This window comes from Arachis hypogaea, chromosome 15, assembly GCF_003086295.3.
Source record: "Arachis hypogaea cultivar Tifrunner chromosome 15, arahy.Tifrunner.gnm2.J5K5, whole genome shotgun sequence".
NCBI classification, from domain to species: domain Eukaryota; kingdom Viridiplantae; phylum Streptophyta; class Magnoliopsida; order Fabales; family Fabaceae; genus Arachis; species Arachis hypogaea.
The window spans coordinates 72,580,786-72,599,358 of record NC_092050.1 but is presented as its reverse complement, the minus strand read 5'-3'; the positions used below and the strand labels follow the sequence as shown (position 1 = coordinate 72,599,358).

Here is an 18,573-nt window from a genome sequence, read left to right as displayed (position 1 = left end):
GCTTCTCGTTGAGGCATGCTGGAGACTTCTGGATTAGCGAAGATCCTTGTTCTCGGGACTCTGTTTTGATTTTATGATTTCTCTTAGATACTTTTATCTCTATTGAATAATACAAACTGTGATGACTCCTCTTAGAGGGGATTTTGGAGACTAGGTTCTCTATTTTTGTGTCCCTTTGGGTTTCCTTTGAGGTTTTCTTATTTTATTATATGTATATATTGCTATGCTCGGACCGGTTATCTTTGCATCCGGATTTAAGTTTTGATATTCCCATTTTTGACACTCTTTTGTATATATATAATCTCGCGTTAGCTTATCCCTGTTCGTTACGTTATCGATCGGAGTGTTGCGCTTTCGAGTTACGGTTTTTGTTTACCCCTTTTTCTACAAAGGCTCCTAGTTATAATAAATCATTCATACTACTATACGTACTAAATTTTAATTCTAGAGGTCGTAATACCTTGCCATCTCGGAATTATGACTTAAGCATAAGACTATGTATGGTAGGGTGTTACATTATGGTATCAGAGCAGTTCGTTCCTGTAGAGCCCGAGGGACGGACTGACTATGCTTCTGTGCATTCTCTGTATGTGTGTTATATGCTGTTAGTATATCTACTTGATATAGTTGGCATAAACATTCATGAGCATGCATTTGGGACTTTGAAGCACTAAACTTCCGATATTGAGACTGATCAACTTAATATCGATTGTTTGGTGTGTATAGGAACCAGATGGTGCCTCGTGGACGCGGTAGAGGCCGTGGGAGAGGTCATACGAACGCTCGTGCGCCAGAGATTAACCCTAATAACCTGGTGAACTTTTGACTGTGTTGGAGAACATGGCTGCTGCTATGCAAGCCACTGCTGAGGCTCTTGGTCAACAGATGAACAACCATGGTAATGACGGAGGTGGAGTTCAGGGCCCGATGACACTGGTAAACTTTTTGAAGGTTAATCCACCTAAGTTCAAGGGAACCACTAGCCCGACTGAGGCCGATACATGGTTTCAGGCCATGGAACGAGCACTGCAAGCGCAGGTGGTACCTGAAGGGCAGCGTGTGGAGTTTACTACCTATTTGCTCACTGGGGAAGTGTCGCATTGGTGGCAAGGAATCCGACACCTCCTGCAGCAGGGTGACGATTATATCACCTGGGATGTCTTCCAAGAGGAGTTCTATAAGAAGTACTTTTCGACTTCTGCTAGGACGGCCAAGGAGCTTGAATTATTGCAGCTGAAGCAGGGTACTATGTCCGTATCTGAGTATACTGACAAGTTTGAGGAGCTGTTCAGATTCTCTCGTATGTGTCAAGGGACTCCGGTGGAATATGAGGAATGGAAGTGCGTTAAGTATGAAGGAGGACTCCGGAGTGATATTTTCAGCTCAATGGGACCAATGGAGATCAGAACTTTCTTCGAGTTGGTGAACAAGTGTAGAGTTGCTGAAGAGTGCGTGAAGAAGGCGGCTGCTGAGAGAGGGAGTCACAAAGGATCATTCCCACAGAACCGAGGGAAGCAGCCTTAGAATGATCAAGCTTGTACTAGGTGTGGAAGTCACCATCCGGGAGCACCATGCAAGGCTGGATGGGGTTTGTGCTACAATTGTGGAAAGGCGGGGCATAAAGCCGCAAATTGTCCGAAGAAGCAGAAACAAGGTGCTGGGAAAGCACAACAGACTGGTCGGGTGTTCACCACTTCAGCTATAGGTGCTGAGGGATCTGAGGCACTTATCCGAGGTAACTGTGAAATAGCTGGTCAAACTTTAAATGCTTTATTTGATTCGGGAGCATCACATTCATTCATTGCATTTGAGAAAGCCCATGAGTTAGGATTGAAGATCGTAACCTTAGGTTATGACCTAAAAGTGTATAATGCTACCCATGAGGCCATGGTAACTAGGCTAGGATGCCCGAAAGTTTTGTTTAGGTTCAAGCAGCGTTATTTTGTCCATAATTTAATCTGCTTACCGATGATCGGTCTTGACCTTATCTTGGGATTGGACTGGTTATTTGAGAACCATGTCCTGCTTGATTGTTCTACAAAGTCGGTGTACTTTATGCCGGAAGATACAGGAGGACCAGTCGTGGTGAATAATTATTACTTGAATTCGATGATGGTGAACTATTCCGGAATCGAATGTTAGGGTATCCTATTGTTAACCGCGGGTGTTTCGGGTGATGATCAAAGGTTGGAAAAGATTCCGGTGGTGTGTGAGTTTCCAGAAGTGTTTTCCGATGACATTGATGAATTTTCACCTAACCGAGAGGTCGAGTTTGTTATTGAATTGGTGCCTAGGGCAGGACCAATCTCAAGTGCTCTTTATAGAATGTCACCATTAGAGATGGCCGAGCTAAAGTCTCAGTTAGAGGATTTGTTGGGTAAGAACTTTATCCGACCAAGTGTTTCCCCGTGGGGTGCTCCAGTGTTACTGGTAAAGAAGAAAGATAGGAGTATGCGGCTCTGTGTGGATTACAGGCAGCTGAACAAGGTCACGATAAAGAATAAGTACCCATTGCCGAGAATTGATGATCTCATGGATCAGTTACAAGGAGCTGGGGTTTTCCCCAAGATCAATTTGCGATCCGGTTATCACCAGATAAGGGTGAGAGGTGAGGATATCCCTAAGACCGCTTTCAGGACTCGTTATGGTCATTACGAGTACACTTTAATGTCTTTTGGGTTGACAAACGCTCCTGCAGTATTCATGGATTATATGAACAGAGTGTTCCGTCCATTTCTGGATAAATTCGTTGTTGTCTTTATTGACGACATACTAATTTATTCCAAGACTGAAGAAGAGCATGCGGAATACTTAAGGATCGTGTTGCAGATCCTAAAGGAGAAGAAACTCTATGCGAAACTGTCTAAGTGTGAGTTTTGGAAGAGTGAGGTGAAGTTTTTGGGTCACGTGGTGAGTAAGAAGGGGATAGCTGTAGATCCAGCTAAGGTGGAGGCTGTGATAGATTGGAAGCAACCAACCACAGTAACTGAGATAAGGAGTTTTCTGGGCTTAGCTGGCTATTATCAAAGGTTCATCAAAGGCTTTTCACAATTAGCCTTGCCGTTGACAAAGTTAACCCGCAAAGACACTCCGTTTGTTTGGACTCCTGAGTGCGAGGAGAGGTTTCAGGCATTGAAGAAAAAGTTGACCACTGCACCTGTGTTAGTGTTACCTGAGCCGAACGAGCCTTTTGAGGTGTACTGTGATGCCTCATTAAAGGGTCTAGGGTGCGTGCTGATGCAGCATCATAATGTGGTGGCGTATGCCTCACGACAGTTGAGACCTAATGAAGTTAGTTACCCTACGCACGATTTGAAACTCGCTGCGGTCGTGTTTTCCTTGAAGGTGTGGAGGCATTATCTCTATGGGGTTAAGTTCCAAGTCTTCTCCGATCACAAGAGCTTGAAATATCTCTTTGATCAGAAAGAGCTTAATATGAGGCAGAGAAGGTGGATGGGATTATTGAAGGACTACGATTTTGAGTTGAATTACCATCCGGGAAAGGCGAATGTAGTGGCGGATGCGTTATGTCGGAAGTCGTTATATGCGGCTTGGATGATGCTTCAAGAGGAGAAGTTGCTCAAGGGATTCAAGAGTCTAAAAATTGGTTCTAAAGAAGTATCTGGAACTTTGTGTTTGAGCCGGTTAGAAATCTCAAGTGACTTTAAATCCGAACTCCTAAAGGCCCATGAGAATGATGAAGCGTTATGGAAGGTGTTACCGGCTACTGAGCAAGGAAAACAGTGGAGAGTGTCGGAAGAAAAAGATGGGTTATGGAGATTCAAGGGTAAGATCATTGTGCCGGATATTGGCACTTTGAGGCAAGATATCTTAAAGGAGGCACACAAAAGCAGATTCTCCATTCACCCGGGAAGTACTAAGATGTACCATGATTTAAAGGCGATGTTTTGGTGGCCAGGTATGAAGAATGATGTGGCGGAATATGTTTCAAAGTGCTTAACCTGTCAAAAGGTAAAGATTGAACATCAAAGACCTTCCGGAATGTTGCAACCTTTAGAGGTTCCGCAGTGGAAGTGGGAAAGTATTGCAATGGACTTTGTGTCAGGATTGCCAAGGACTAGGACTGGTTTTGATGCTATCTGGGTGATTGTGGACCGACTGACAAAATCAGCCCAATTTTTATCCATTCGGATGACTTACACCCTTGAGGAACTAGCACGGTTGTACATAAAGGAGATTGTGAGACTTCATGGCGTACCGGCTACCATAATCTCTGATAGAGATCCTCGCTTCACTTCGAGGTTTTGGGGTGCATTTCAGAAAGCTTTCGGAACCCGACTAAGCTTGAGTATGGCTTACCATCCTCAAACAGATGGTCAATCTGAGAGGACGATCCAAACACTAGAAGATATGTTGAGAGCTTGTGTTCTGGACCAGCCGGCAAGTTGGGATCGATATATGCCGTTAGTGGAGTTTGCATACAATAATAGTTACCATGCGAGTATCGGAATGGCTTCGTATGAGGCTTTGTATGAGAGAAAATGTCAATCTCCGCTATGTTGGTATGAAACTGGAGATAAAGACTTGTTGGGGCCAGAGATGATAGCTGAGACCACTGAACAAGTCAAAAAAATTCGAGATAGGATGCTTACGGCGCAGAGTCGCCAGAAGAGTTACGCCGATCAGAGGCGGAAGCCCTTGGAATTTGAGGAAGGAGATCATGTTTTCCTTAAGGTTACTCCAACCACGGGAGTAGGTAGGGCGATTAAAGCAAAGAAGTTGAATCTTCGGTACATCGATCCATTTCAGATCCTGGAAAGGGTTGGACCGGTGGCATATCGGATGGCTCTACCACCTCATCTTTCGAACCTGCACGACGTGTTTCATGTGTCGCAGCTTCGGAAGTACACTCCTGATACTAGCCATGTGTTAGAACCTGAATCGGTTCAGTTAAGGGAAGATTTGACACTTCCAGTGGCTCCAGTCAGAATTGATGATACTAGTATCAAACGGTTGCGTGGAAAAGAGGTTTCATTAGTCAAAGTGGCATGGATTCGAGGCGGTGTTGAGGAACGCACTTGGGAACTTGAGTCGGAGATGCGATCGGATTATCCACACTTATTCTCAGGTAATTGAATTTGAATTTTGTGGGCAAAATTCCCAATTAGGTGGGTAGAATGTAAAACCCAGTTAATTAACGACTAATTAACCCATAAATGAGAATTTATTCTAGAAAGCCAAAAATGTGATTTTTATGGCTAAAGATGATAGAGGAGATTGAGACGAGAATTTCGGTACCAATTTTATAGAAATCAGACCAAGATTGGACCGAACGGGCCAAACCGGGCCAACCGGACCCAAAGTGGGCCCTTGGCCCAACTAAACTAAGCCAAAACCCTAGTTTTCAGCACTCTCTCTCCTCATTTGTTACACACACATGCTGAAATGGAGTAAGGGAGGGGAAGAACACTCTCTCAAACTTCTATCTCTCACTTGATCTTCAAACCACCATAACTTTTGATCTAGAGCTTCGATTGCTGCACCGTTTGTGGACACGCGTTCATCGCGGAGAGCTCTACAAAACCCATACAATCAATCTTAAGGTAAGCCACGTTTTGCTCTTCAAATTTCTAGCCTTGATTTCGAGTTTCATGAGCAAAAATGTTGAGATTTTGGGCTTTTTGATGTTATAGGACCCAACTCTCTTGAAGGAGAAGGTTAATCTTGTCTCCTTGGACCTTGGGTGTGGTAAGATTCTCAGCCCTAGTATAATTTGTTGTTCTATGATGTTTGGGTATTGAGATGTTGTGTATGGGTATGATAAGTGTGGCTTAGGTTGTGTATATGTGAATATTGGGGCTTGATTGAGACCTTGGAAAGCATGAAAAGGGATTTTTGGTGGTAAAAATATGTTCTTGGAGGTGTTGAGACCTAGAGGACTTGTGGACAAGTGGTTTGGAAGTGCTCCGGTTGAGCTTGGAAAATCGGCTAAGGTATGGTCTCGATTTCTCGTATCTAATATGTAATGTGGTAGTAAATACTTAGGCTAGAGGCCCTAAGATAGGCATTGAATTGATGATGTTGTTGAATGGTTGAGATATATGATGTGATCATATATGTGATTATGAATATTGATGCCTTGATTGTGTGATATATGAGAAACTGCATGTTGTGATATATGCTTGATGAATGATTGAGGTTGAATTGGTGGGTGGTACCATGTTGATGGTGAGTATGATGATGATTATGTATAATGATGTTTGATTTGGAAATGGTATTATCGGAAATTGGGATGAGGAAGGATGTGTGATATGATATTATGTTTGCCCTGTAGCCATTTGATTGAGAAGTGTTAAAATGGTTGGATGGTGGTTTTGGGAATTTTGGTAAAGTGTCAATATATGAGTTGAGGATGGCTTGATGTTGATTTTGGTACATTTTGATTGATTTCGAAAAAGGCGAAATTGGCATGTTTTGGTTGATTTTGAAAAGAGTTGAAAATGGTTTGTTTTGAAAATGGCACCTTGTGTTTTTGTATGAAAACATGATTTTCGGGCATGTTTTGACGGGACATAACTTGGACTACGGATCCCCTTTGTACCAAACTTGTTTAGAAATGAAATTGGATCCGGGATGTTCACGCCGCTGGAAGAACGGGCGGAAAACGATTTAAAATGAGAAAGTTATGTCCGTCAGAAGATTGGGGGTTGAATCTATGAATTCTGCAGCTTTTAACTTAAAAATTTTTTAGCAGAATGACCTTCCGCGCGTAGGCGCACTTGGCGCGTACCCGCCGTTCTTCAAGAAAGCACCATCCACGCGTGCGCGTGGTGTGCACGGGCTCGTCGATGCGCTGCACCAAATGCCCAGCTATTTTCCCGAGAGTTGTGCCAGTTTTGTGCCTGGGGCGCAAGAGCACCCACGCGTACGCGTGGCTGATGCTTGCGCGTCGTTTGGCTATTTTTCAATCCACGCGTCCGCGCGTATGACGCTTGCGCGTCAATGAGTTTTGTGGCCATCCACGCGTGCGCGTGGAGTGCGCATACGCGTGGCCCTGTTTTCATCCCAAAGTTGATTTTTGAGTTTTAAAGGCCAAATTTCATACTTCTAAGCCTCCGATCTCACCACTTATGTCTTAAATTATTATGATATGCCTAGCAATGAGACAAGGAGCTAGTGAATGTGGTAACTTGCGAGTGAAGCAAGGAAAAAATGAATGATCAATGAGGATCAAAGATGATTATGTGAGATGCGGAGGATGGCGTTGGAAGTGCTTGTTATGCCATGGGCCGAAGGGCCGTAATTGTTAATGAATTGGCTGGTTATGGATTTAACCGTGAGCCGGATGGCTGGATAATTGCCGTGTTACGGTGGAGCCATGATTATGGCTAAGTATAAATGCATATATGCTGTTGAATGAATTGTGAATGTTTGCACTTCCACTATCGGAGATGAGGGTTTCCCTGGGAGGAAGCAGTGGCTAGCCACCACGTGCTCCAGGTTGAGACTTAAAGCTCTTTTGACCCTATGTCGTCAGGGTGGTCGGGCTCTGTGAAAGCCCCGGATGAGCTTACCCCCATATATATTCACCAGTCAGGGTGATGGATATGGATCATGATTATGATCACGATTTGTTGAGTATAACTCGAGTTGGGGAGACACGACAGAGGGACAGTCTAATGGTTAGCTACCAGGACTTGTCGGGTTGGCTCTATAACCGACAGATGATATCATCAGCCACTAGGGACAGGCATTCATCATATGCATACTATATGAATTGTTTGAGATTGCCTATTTGACTGCATATTACTTGCTAATTGTCTAAATGCCTTATCTGTTCCTATTTGTATATCTCTTGTTTGATTTAGCTGTGTTTGCTACATTATACTCCTGCTGGTGGTTGGGAGTTCTGAAGGAATTGGAAAGGGAAGTATTAGTTAGACTAAAGGATCTTTAGTCAGTTGCCACTTATGGTTTAGCTTGTTTATAAGATTTGATATTATCTGGAGGAAGTCCTAGGATTGCCTTCGGCTTTCCTCTATTATTACATGTTATATATGGGGAACTGTTACCATGCTGGGCACCTCTGGTTCTCACCCATGCGGATTTTGTGGTTTTCAGATGCAGGACACGAGGCTTCTCGTTGAGGCATGCTGGAGACTTCTGGATTAGCGAAGATCTTTGTTCTCGGGACTCTGTTTTGATTTTATGATTTCTCTTAGATACTTTTATCTCCATTGAATAATACAAACTGTGATGACTCCTCTTAGAGGGGATTTTGGAGACTAGGTTCTCTGTTTTTGTGTCCCTTTGGGTTTCCTTTGGGGTTTCCTTATTTTATTATATGTATATATTGCTATGCTCGGACCGGTTATCTTCGCATCTGGATTTGAGTTTTGATATTCCTGTTGTTGACACTCTTTTGTATATATATAATCTCGCGTTAGCTTATCCCTGTTCGTTACGTTATCGATCGGAGTGTTGTGCTTTCGAGTTACGGTTTTTGTTTACCCCTTTTTCTACAAAGGCTCCTAGTTATAATAAATCATTCATACTACTATACATACTAAATTTTAATTCTAGAGGTCGTAATACCTTGCCATCTCGAAATTATGACTTAAGCATAAGACTCTGTATGGTAGGGTGTTATACTTAGTCCTTTTGTAAATGACCTTTTTCTAAGTTTAACAGAGAGGTATGTGGCACAATAAACTACTGATATGTCTATTAAGTACCAGTTTAGATTAATAGATTTTTTTGGAATCTTATTATATGTCTTTAGAGATAATTATATCAGTGATATTTAGAATTTTTTATCTTTTATATTTTTATATATATTGATTAAATTTATTGTGTAAAAATTGAAAAATATTACTAATTTTTAATTTTTATTTATAAAAATTAAATAAAATATATATCGTTTCAATCTTTTCACTCTAATTTAGAAAAATCATTAGCATATTATATTATTAGGATTACGTTAAGTCTTAAGTATATTTAATTTAAATTGAATATCATAATTCACATAAAACTCATTTATTATTAACTATTGACTGAATTATTAAAATAAGCGTATATTCTATTTTATAAAAAATATTAAAAAAATTGACATAAAATTTATCTAAAATTAATATAATAAATAAGAATATAAATAATTATTTATCGTATAATTTCCATTTTCATAAAAGTATAAAACGTCAAAAATACTTATGTGATTCTAGAATATATATATTTTTTTACCAAAAATAGGAGACTCGAACACGCAACCTCTTAATTGAGTATGGGGAGACTATGCCATTTGAGCTATTATTCATTGGCTTAAAATTTGAAAAGATAGGAGACTCGAACCCGCAACCTCTTAATTGAGTATGGGGAGTCTATGCCATTTGAACTATTACTCATTGGCCTAGAATATATTTTATGTGTGTTGTAAAAGCTTATTTTTATTTAAATTTTAACTATGTGTAAGATTGGTAAAATGTATAATTATTTTATTTGTTAAAAATACCATACAGATCTATTGTGCAATAATATATGATAGAGAAATAATTCAGAGTGAATATTCATTATGATTCAGACAATTTTTTCGAAGAATTACTAGCTTTTAATAAAAAAATTCCGTTCCTTGATTTTTAATTTTATAAGTCTGGTTAGTCCTTTTGTCAATAATTTCTTTTTAAAATTAATGGAGCATAGTTACGTAACATGTTAAATTACTAATCTTTTTATTAGTTGCTAGCTTGAATTGATAGATTTTTTTTTTTATTAAAAGTCTCGTTATTTTTTGGATAATTGACATAGAACGTTTAATTTTTTTTTATTTTTTGTTATCTTTTTCATATATTAGATTTGTTGTATAAAAATTACATAAAAAATATATATATTAATAAAAATAATATTATTAGTTGTTATCACTCTTATCTATTTATTATTAATTATTTTAAAATATTAAACTTTGAATCCTTAATGTTATATATACTTAGTTCCTTGACATATCATTGTCTCTGGATATATTTTCTTACAAACAAGAATTCCATGTTCCTTTTCGATTTGGACCAAAAATATTAGCAGAATACCAATCATTCTGCTTAGATTAGAACTGAAAAAAATAATGAAAATTGAATAAATAATTTATGATAAGTTGTTCTGAGGATTAAATTATAATAGTGATATATAAATAAATAAGTCGATATGCATCAAAAACTCTGTACAAAAAATAAAAGGAAAAGCAAACAAACAAAATAAAATTAAATCACCAAAGGAAATATAGACAAAATGCTGTATAGTCTAAGCAACGGAAAAAAAACTGAAATTAACATAGTATTAAACAAGAAAAAAGTATGAAAAAATGCCTCCAACATTTTAAAGAAATTTTTAATTTTGCTCTCAAAACTTTAAACCGTTTTAATTACTTTTGTCTTCGACATTTTCAAACAATTTCAATTTTGCCCTTCCTTTTATTAAAACCTTTAATGTTTTTAACAATCATTGGTTGAAACTTCTAACAAACTTGACGTTTTTGTTACCTATATATTTCTACTTTTCTTATATATAATGAAGATTTAAAGAGGTTTGCTGTTTGATTATTTTTATCAATTTAATTTTTTAATCTATCTTTTGAAAATTTTTTGTCGTTTTTATCTTTTATAATTATTTTTATCAGCTCTTTTTGGATAGTTTCTCTAAGTTTTTTTTTTTTATTTATTCTTTCAAAAATGATATATTTCCAAGCCAAGTTGAGCCAAGTTCCAAAAAAAGGCACCGACTCAAAATATGAATATGATTTTTTCTTAAAAAAAAAAATTTATGTTGTGAAATAAATAATTAAGATATGGTAAATATAAATAACACTACAAGAAAAATACTCATTCAACTACATTTTTTTAAGCTATATCTGTAAAGTGTAGTCTACGTTTTTTTGTAAGGTGTCTTTTTATAAGAGAATAGGAAACACTATTGAGGCATCACTTTAAAAGTGTCTCCTTAAATATTTTAAATATCACTTATAAAGCGTAGCCTTTATCTAAATAGCTATGGAGACACTTTTTACACCAAAAAAAATGTTTTTAAAAAATAACCCATTTATTACGTTTTGGGTGCGCTTCTAAAGCGCTGTCTAATCTATGTAAGACTACTAAATCCCTCAAAACTTGGTAATTCTTTTTTTGAGTAAACACCCAATTCGGTCCTTGTCCATTTTCACGAAGGACAAAGCGATCCCTGTCCAAAATAAAGGGACACTTCGACCCTCAACCTTTTTATTTTGGGATAATACAGTCCCTCTGTTAAAAAATTCATTAAATAATAATAAAAATTAGTTTTGTGGGGTTTTATTTGTATTTTGTGGAGGTTTTAAACCTCCACAAACTATTAATAACTTTGTTTTTAAAAAATTTCTTCATCAATGGTGGTTAAGTGAAGAAAAACCATTGATAAAAATGATGCCACAAAAAAAAATAATTATAGTACAATACCTTTTAAAGGAAAAAAATAACATCGAATAACAAATGAAAGAAGAGAACTTTAATGTTGATAATATTGGTATTGGTAATGATGACGGTAGAGGAGATAATGATGATGATAAAGTATGGTTACACAATAAAAATAATAGAAGTAGGAATGATAATAATGAGGATGAAAAAGATAATGGTAGTAATTTGTTATATTGTTGAAAAGATTTTTGTGGAGGTTTAAAACTCCCCATAAAATACAAATAAAACTCCCACAAACCAAATTTTTATTATTATTTAATGAATTTTTTAATAGAGAGACTATATTGTCCCAAAATAAAAAGGTTGAGGGTCGAAGTGTCCTTTTTTTTGGACTGTCTTTTGTGAAAATGGACAAGGACCAAATTGAAGGACCAAATTGGGTCTTTTTTTTTTTTTTTTTTTCATTTTCACCAATACACCAACACAAAACGTAACAGAAGTGCTTCACTCGAGAGCCCCAACTCGTCACCACCAACACTTCGTCACTTATCTAATCAAACCTCAACTACGTTCTGCCGTCGCACCATCCACTACTCGAGAACCATCAGTGTCGCCACTCCTCTTCCACACTCACCGCTCCTCTTCCCCACTCGACGCTAACCACTCGAGAGCCATCAGTCGTCTTCGCGGCGTGCTCACATCGGTCGTCAGCATCGTCCTCTGATCCCGTCGCTCACCATCGTGGTGGAGAAGGTATGTATTCACCCCATTTTGTTCTAAAATTCCCGAGGGTTAGGATTCCGACTTTAGGGTTTTCAATTTGGGAGTTTGGGTAAGTTGCGGCGCGAGTGAACTCTCGTACCCTCATTTCTCCTTTTAAGAATTTTATTGTAACTTCTATGATGATTGATACTGTTGGTACCAAATGTTCAGAAACTGATGACAGGAGAGGACCATCATTAAGAGCTAAGACTGCAGGAAGTAATCACAAGAACAAGAACAAGAATAAAGCTAAGGTGGGGTTGGCAAGACGAAGCAATCACAAGAACAATTCTTTTGAAAAATGTTTCATCCATCTCAGGTAATGTTCCTGAAACCTAAACTAGAAGCTTAGTAAAAACAGAAACAAGCATTCCTTTAAAGCTTTCGTGCCTTGGTGTGATATAAGATTTTTTTATAAATGCTCATAAAGAAGACAGTTCTTTAAAACATTATATTCTTCATAAATGAGGTTAAATAACCAGCAACAATAAGTACTGAAATGTGCCGGCTGTATAGATAGGGAAGAAGATTCTAACAAGCAAAAGAGATTAAGATAATAATGGATTCTATAGTAAAAACACTATAGATACAATCGATAAACTGAAATTGAAAATAGACTGAAAATCAGGTACCTGACTAGTGGATATGCATCAATGTGTTTCTCAAGATCAAATGTACTCTCCTTGTTTTCTCCTTTATCTTCACCATTTAGGACAATCTCTTTTAATTCAGCTAGTTCTTTGGCCACTGAATGGTTCTGTGAAAAATCATAATTCAAGATGAATAATATGAACTTAGCTATTCTTCAATTGGGACAAGGTTTGAAGGCTTATGCTTATATCTTGAGTGCTATCCATTTCTATAAACACAGCCTGCAGATTCCCATAGATTTCTGATTTGTTGGCTTTCTGCTTTATGCTTTTTTTTGGCACTTTTAACCATCTTTCTTCTTATCAACTACAATTAAAAATTTTAATATCAAATCTCATATTCATTAATAAGACTTGCTGCTACCGATTCCAAATTCCAATGCTCATTTACCTACCTGTTTCTTGAGAACAGCCAGGCTCTTGGTGTGCAAGAGTGAAGAAAATTCCTCAGTGAACTAATAAAGCCACTAAATCAAACTTTGGGCCTTCTTAATTAGTAATAATAAGAGTATTTTTCACGCGGTTAATGAGATCGGTTTGAAATTATAAACCACCGTGAGAAGCATGAGTTTCTTGCCAAACTTAAACCCTTCATAATTTAATTTTTTTTATCATTTTATTAGTTTGTATACCCAATTTTAGTTTTCTATATATCCAAATAATTACTATCTTTTTATTTTGCTTTACTCAATGTCTATTAAAGAGAACAAGGATTGTACTACTTAATTTGATGTCACTCTATCTAAGAATGTATAAGTAGCAGTTGCGTGTGGGGTCCAGTACCTTAGAAGGAAGGAAGGAGGGATATAGGTCCCATAGCTTTGGATCTTCAAACGTATATAAACAATTTGGGAGCTTCTAAGTTTCACCACCTCCTTCACCAGCCATAGTTAAAGCCTCTCAATCTAAAAAAAAATGGAAAAAAAAAAACAGCTTTTCAAGTTTAGTTTTTAGTTTGAATGTGTTGATAAGAGAAGAGAAAATGGAAAGTTTGGTGATGAGTGGGAAGAAGCTTTGTGTGATGGTGTTATGTTTGTACTGGGTTTATGCAGTGACAGCTTCTATTACATATGATCACAAAGCAATTGTTGTTAATGGGCAGAAAAAAATTCTGTTTTCTGGTTCTATACACTACCCCAGAAGCACACCTCAGGTACTTTCTTTCTTAATTATGTTTTTATTTTATTAATCATTCTTTTTAATTGTATTTTCTCATTGTTCATTGATGGGGGAAATGCATGTAGATGTGGCCAGAGCTTATTCAAAAAGCTAAATAGGGAGGGTTGGATGTTATTCAAACCTATGTGTTTTGGAATGGCCATGAACCTTCTCCAGGAAAAGTAATTCACTTTTCAAATAGGTACGACTTAGTTAAGTTCATCAAGGTAGTGCAGCAAGCTGGACTTTAAGTTAATCTCCGAATTGGTCCCTACATATGTTCTGAATGGAACTTTGGGTAATGATCTTCATAATTTGGCTTATAATTCAATATAATATTAGTTTCTGTTGAGGCAAGATTAGAAATTTCACTTCCTTTCTTAACAAAGTTACAGTGGAAACAAATGCTGTCAGCCTTGATTAAAATTGTTCTTCACACCTATTTCAAGCTAGTTTCTTTTCTGATTATGAACTGAATAGTAGAAAAAAATTCTGCAGTTTCATCTTTGTTTTCTTTGTGTCTGTTGTGCAGGTTGTCTCTTGGATTAATAATTGACTATTTATCGAGTAGAATAGTTGGATTGAGATTTGTAATAGTGGGATCTTCGATTCTCAATTATTCTTCTTAATGCAGATAGAAGCCAGAAGATTGTGTGTGCTATGAATTTTTAGAGCTGATGAAGGTGCCACGAGTAGAGTCAAAGTTAAGAGTATTCTCTTTCAAGATTCAATTTCTGTCTCAGGTATGGTGGTGCTTGCTATATTTTTCTATATGTTTTGTGGATTTGAACTTTTGATTCAGTTATGCTTTCTTCTTTTTGCAGGTTACAGAATTTAAGAAGAGTTTAAACGCTGTGAACTCTGCTTGTGAAGAGGTACATTGTGCATGAAACTAACAAACTGTGTTATTGGCATTTCTTGGACCTCTTGCATTTTCTCTTGGGAATAGGTCCGAAAGTCTGTCAAGCTGAAGGAGATCATGAAGAAAATTCTTTTTTTGGGTAATACATTAAATCAAGGAACAACTAGGGGTATGTACTTTTTTCTTTTAAATGTTAATGTCCTTATCATTCCCTGGGACTTCGTTCTAGCTCTCTCAATTTTCTATGTTTGGATAATCACAGGCCCTTAATTTTTCAGCAATTAAAATTTAATTTGATTCTGTTAGATCTTGTCTAACATAAACTTACAGTTTATGGATTACTATTTATTTATTTAATTTATGTAGGATCCGCAATTGGATTCAAGTTGGATAGTCTTTTAAAACTTACTGACACTCATGCTTCTAACAATAAGATGACATTGATGCACTATCTTTGCAAGGTATAATAACAATTGCACTAAAGGAATATATCATTTGATCACTTACCTTCTTTCCATTTTGCTATTTTGGCTCTAGGTTCAAGCTGATAGGTCACCTGGACTGCTTGACTTCCACTTAGACCTTGTAAGCCTGGAAGCTGCAACTAAGGTGATGATTTATGCTTGGTTGGAAAAAGAAAATTATTCAACTGCTAGTTGCTAGTTTGGTTGGTTTATTGGTTCTGTTTCACTTTGTTCCCCTGTAAAACTGAGCACATATCTCCTCCTCTGAATTCTTGCAATGATATGTGTGTGACATGAATTAAAAGTTAACTCACACTTTAGAAGTATGCTACTACTGATCAATGGTTGTTTAAGCTCTTCCTTCTCATCACTGATATTGGATCCGTGCAGCCTGTGTCAGGTGCTGAATCTATTCCAGGAAGGCAAAGTCAGTGGAAAGGATAATACAAAGACTAATGAGACTAAGGTTCGTTCACATCTAGTGGTTCAAAGAATAATCTAGGATTATTGGTTACATACTTGTATTCATTGATTTGGTAGGATGATGCAGGAAAAGATGGTACTGGTGCAAAGAATGATACAAGGAGCGATGCCCAAGCAGCTGAAAAAAGCGAGAGAGAGAAATCTAACCCAGTCACAAAGAAGGATGGAGAGAATAGCACTCCTGCAAAATCAGCTGTATGATCAATATCTTAATAGCTAGCTACTCGGGAAGTTGTTGTTTTATCTCAATGAATTGACAATGAGCTCGAGAAGCGATTCCTCCTCCGGACAATGAGTTCGAGAAGCGAATAAGACCAGAGGTGATACCTGCAAGTGAGATAGGGGTTATATTTTTGTAGAGTATTAGTAGTAAATTCTAAGTGATATCATAGTTATTTTGATATGGCTATGCTTATTTTAATATGAGATGTATGAATATTTAAAATTAATATCATTTTAGTACTTTTGGATCATTATTATAAATATATTTTGGTTACAGATAATTTTGATTATTTAAAAAAATTATTTAGTATAATTATGTATTTATTTTTATTTTATAATATTTAACTCATTTAATTAAAAATGTAGAATTATTATATATGTAATTATAGTATTAAATATTATGTTGTATTAATAATTATTAAAATATTTTATAATAATAATAATAATAATAAACGAGACCTAAGGCTACATTTATATACAGTAGCTATAGTATACAAAAAAAAAATGAGGGACCTAAGGCTACATTTATGAAAAGTAGCCATGGTATACAATGTGGCTATGCTTTACACGTGATGCAGTAGTGTTGAAAAGCGTAGCCTATTCTAGTAAAAATAGAAGCTGAAAAGTGTAGCCTTTGGTCCTGGACAACATAACTTGAAAAGCGCACCGTATTCCCAAACGTCAAAAGCGTAGCCTTTGAAAATAGGCAACGGCCGAATAGGAATCACCCTAAAAAGCGTAGCCGTATCCCAAAAAGCGTAGCCGTAGCTTAAGGCATCATTTTTTTCACTTTTAGCTACACTTTTCAAGTGTACCTGAATAGGTGTTTTTTTTTTGTAGTGTAAAGAAGTAGAAATAGAAGACTCTAGTACCACAATTAATATCTCAATATATATATATATATATAGTAGCGTATATAAAAGAGAGAGAAGAGTGTGTTAGTAGTATAAGAAAGAGAGAGAATTTTTATTGATTGTTTGTGTAGTTTGTTCCTTAGTTGCTTCTCTATTATATTTATAGGTAAAGGAAGTTTTACATTTTCAATTTCATAACTTTGGTTTGCCTTGAGAAGTTGAGTAATTCAGTCGAGAACCAAATCAGCTGCCCATATTAATGGGCATCCACTTTGACCATTTTGATGTTATCGCAACACTCCCCCTTGGATGCCCATTTAGGTTTATGCCTTGTTAAAATCTTACTACAGAAAAAACCCAATGGGAAAAAACTTTAGTGAAGGAAAAAGAGTACAATATCCTTTGTGATGAGGACTGCCTCATTAAAAACCTTGTCAAGAAAAATCCAATAGGAAAAAATCTAACCAAGGAAAAAAGGGTACAGTCTTCCCCTCTTCCCAATCTCATGTACCAATCTTTCAAAGGAGAATTTTGGAAGTGACTTTGTGAATAAATCTGCCAGATTGTCACTTGAACGGATCTGTTGGACATCAATTGTTCCTTGATTTTGAAGATCATGAGTGAAGAAGAATTTGAGAGAAATATGCTTTGTTCTATCTCTTTTAATGTATCCACCCTTAAGTTGAGCAATGCATGCTGTATTATCTTCAAATAGGACAATTGGAGCTATCTTATGATCAATTAGTCCACATGATGACAGAATATATTGGATCAAACTCCTGAGCCAAAAACACTCGCAACTTGCTTCATAAATCGCTAGTATTTTAGCATGATTAGAGGATGTTACTGCAATTTTCTGTTTCGTGGACCTCCATGATATAGCTGTACCACCATATGTGAACATGTATCCTGTTTGAGATATTCCTTTATGTGGATCAGACAAGTATCTAGCATCTGCATAGCCAACTAGTTGTGACTAGGATCCATATAAATAAAACAATCCCATGTCAACCATTCCATGAAGATATCGAAAGATTTGTTTAATTCCACTCCAATGTCTTCTGGTTGGAGAGGAACTATATCTTGCTAGTAAATTCACAGCAAATGATATATCGGGCCGTGTATTATTAGCAAGATACATTAGCGCTCCAATGGCACTAAGATATGGTACTTCAGGACCAATGATATCTTCATTTTCTTCTTTAGGACGGAATTGATCCTTTTCCATGTCCAAAGACCTTACGATCATTGGGGTACTCAAGAGATGTGACTTATCCATATAAAATCTTTTCAAGATCTTCTTTGTGTATGTTGTTTGATGAATAAAGATCCCTTTTTTTATGCTCGATTTACAGGACGAGACAAAATTTAGTCTTTCCAAGATCTTTCATCTCAAACTCTTCTTTTAGAGTTTTTATAATTGTTGGAATCTCTTCAGGAGTTCCAATGATATTTAAATCATCAACATACACGGTAATTATAATGAATCCAGATGCAGATTTCTTTATGAAAACACACGGGCAGATATCATCATTCTTAAATCCATTTTTGGCCAGATACTCAGTAAGATGATTATACCACATTCGTCTAGATTGCTTTAGATCATATAAAGATCTTTGCAATTTTATTGAGTATAACCCTTGCGAATATTCATTGGATGGTTTAGATATCTTTAATTCTTCAGGGACTTTCATATATATATATATATATATATATATATATATA

The 18,573-nt window shown here is 36.8% G+C and overlaps 1 protein-coding gene across 6 annotated transcripts; it reads left to right on the top strand.

Moving 5' to 3' along the window:
* The first annotated feature begins 11,836 nt into the window (after positions 1-11,836).
* On the top strand, positions 11,837-16,245 carry LOC112750320 (putative formin-like protein 15b). Of its 6 annotated transcripts, none has more exons than XM_025798992.3 (11): positions 11,837-12,146; positions 12,327-12,474; positions 13,858-13,958; positions 14,050-14,165; positions 14,598-14,706; positions 14,788-14,838; positions 14,913-14,994; positions 15,192-15,286; positions 15,363-15,434; positions 15,680-15,755; positions 15,840-16,245. In XM_025798992.3, exons 5-10 carry the CDS (start codon positions 14,641-14,643, stop codon positions 15,731-15,733), a joined length of 420 nt encoding a protein of 139 aa, XP_025654777.1. In that variant the 5' UTR covers positions 11,837-12,146; positions 12,327-12,474; positions 13,858-13,958; positions 14,050-14,165; positions 14,598-14,640; the 3' UTR covers positions 15,734-15,755; positions 15,840-16,245. The 6 variants fall into 6 exon arrangements, with proteins under 6 accessions (XP_025654777.1, XP_025654775.1, XP_025654774.1 ...); XM_025798990.3 differs by having other exon boundaries at positions 14,050-14,261; XM_025798989.2 differs by having other exon boundaries at positions 14,050-14,261; positions 14,496-14,706.
* Positions 16,246-18,573: the final 2,328 nt, after the last annotated feature.

Bases quoted from the DNA above. Each gene is read 5' to 3' on its own strand.
- LOC112750320 (XM_025798992.3), top strand. From the start codon at position 14,641: ATGAAGGTGCCACGAGTAGAGTCAAAGTTAAGAGTATTCTCTTTCAAG. The intron at 14,707-14,787 runs GTATGGTGGTGC...TTCTTTTTGCAG, and splicing joins AGATTCAATTTCTGTCTCAG to GTTACAGAATTTAAGAAGAG. The intron at 14,995-15,191 runs GTATGTACTTTT...TAATTTATGTAG, and splicing joins AAATCAAGGAACAACTAGGG to GATCCGCAATTGGATTCAAG.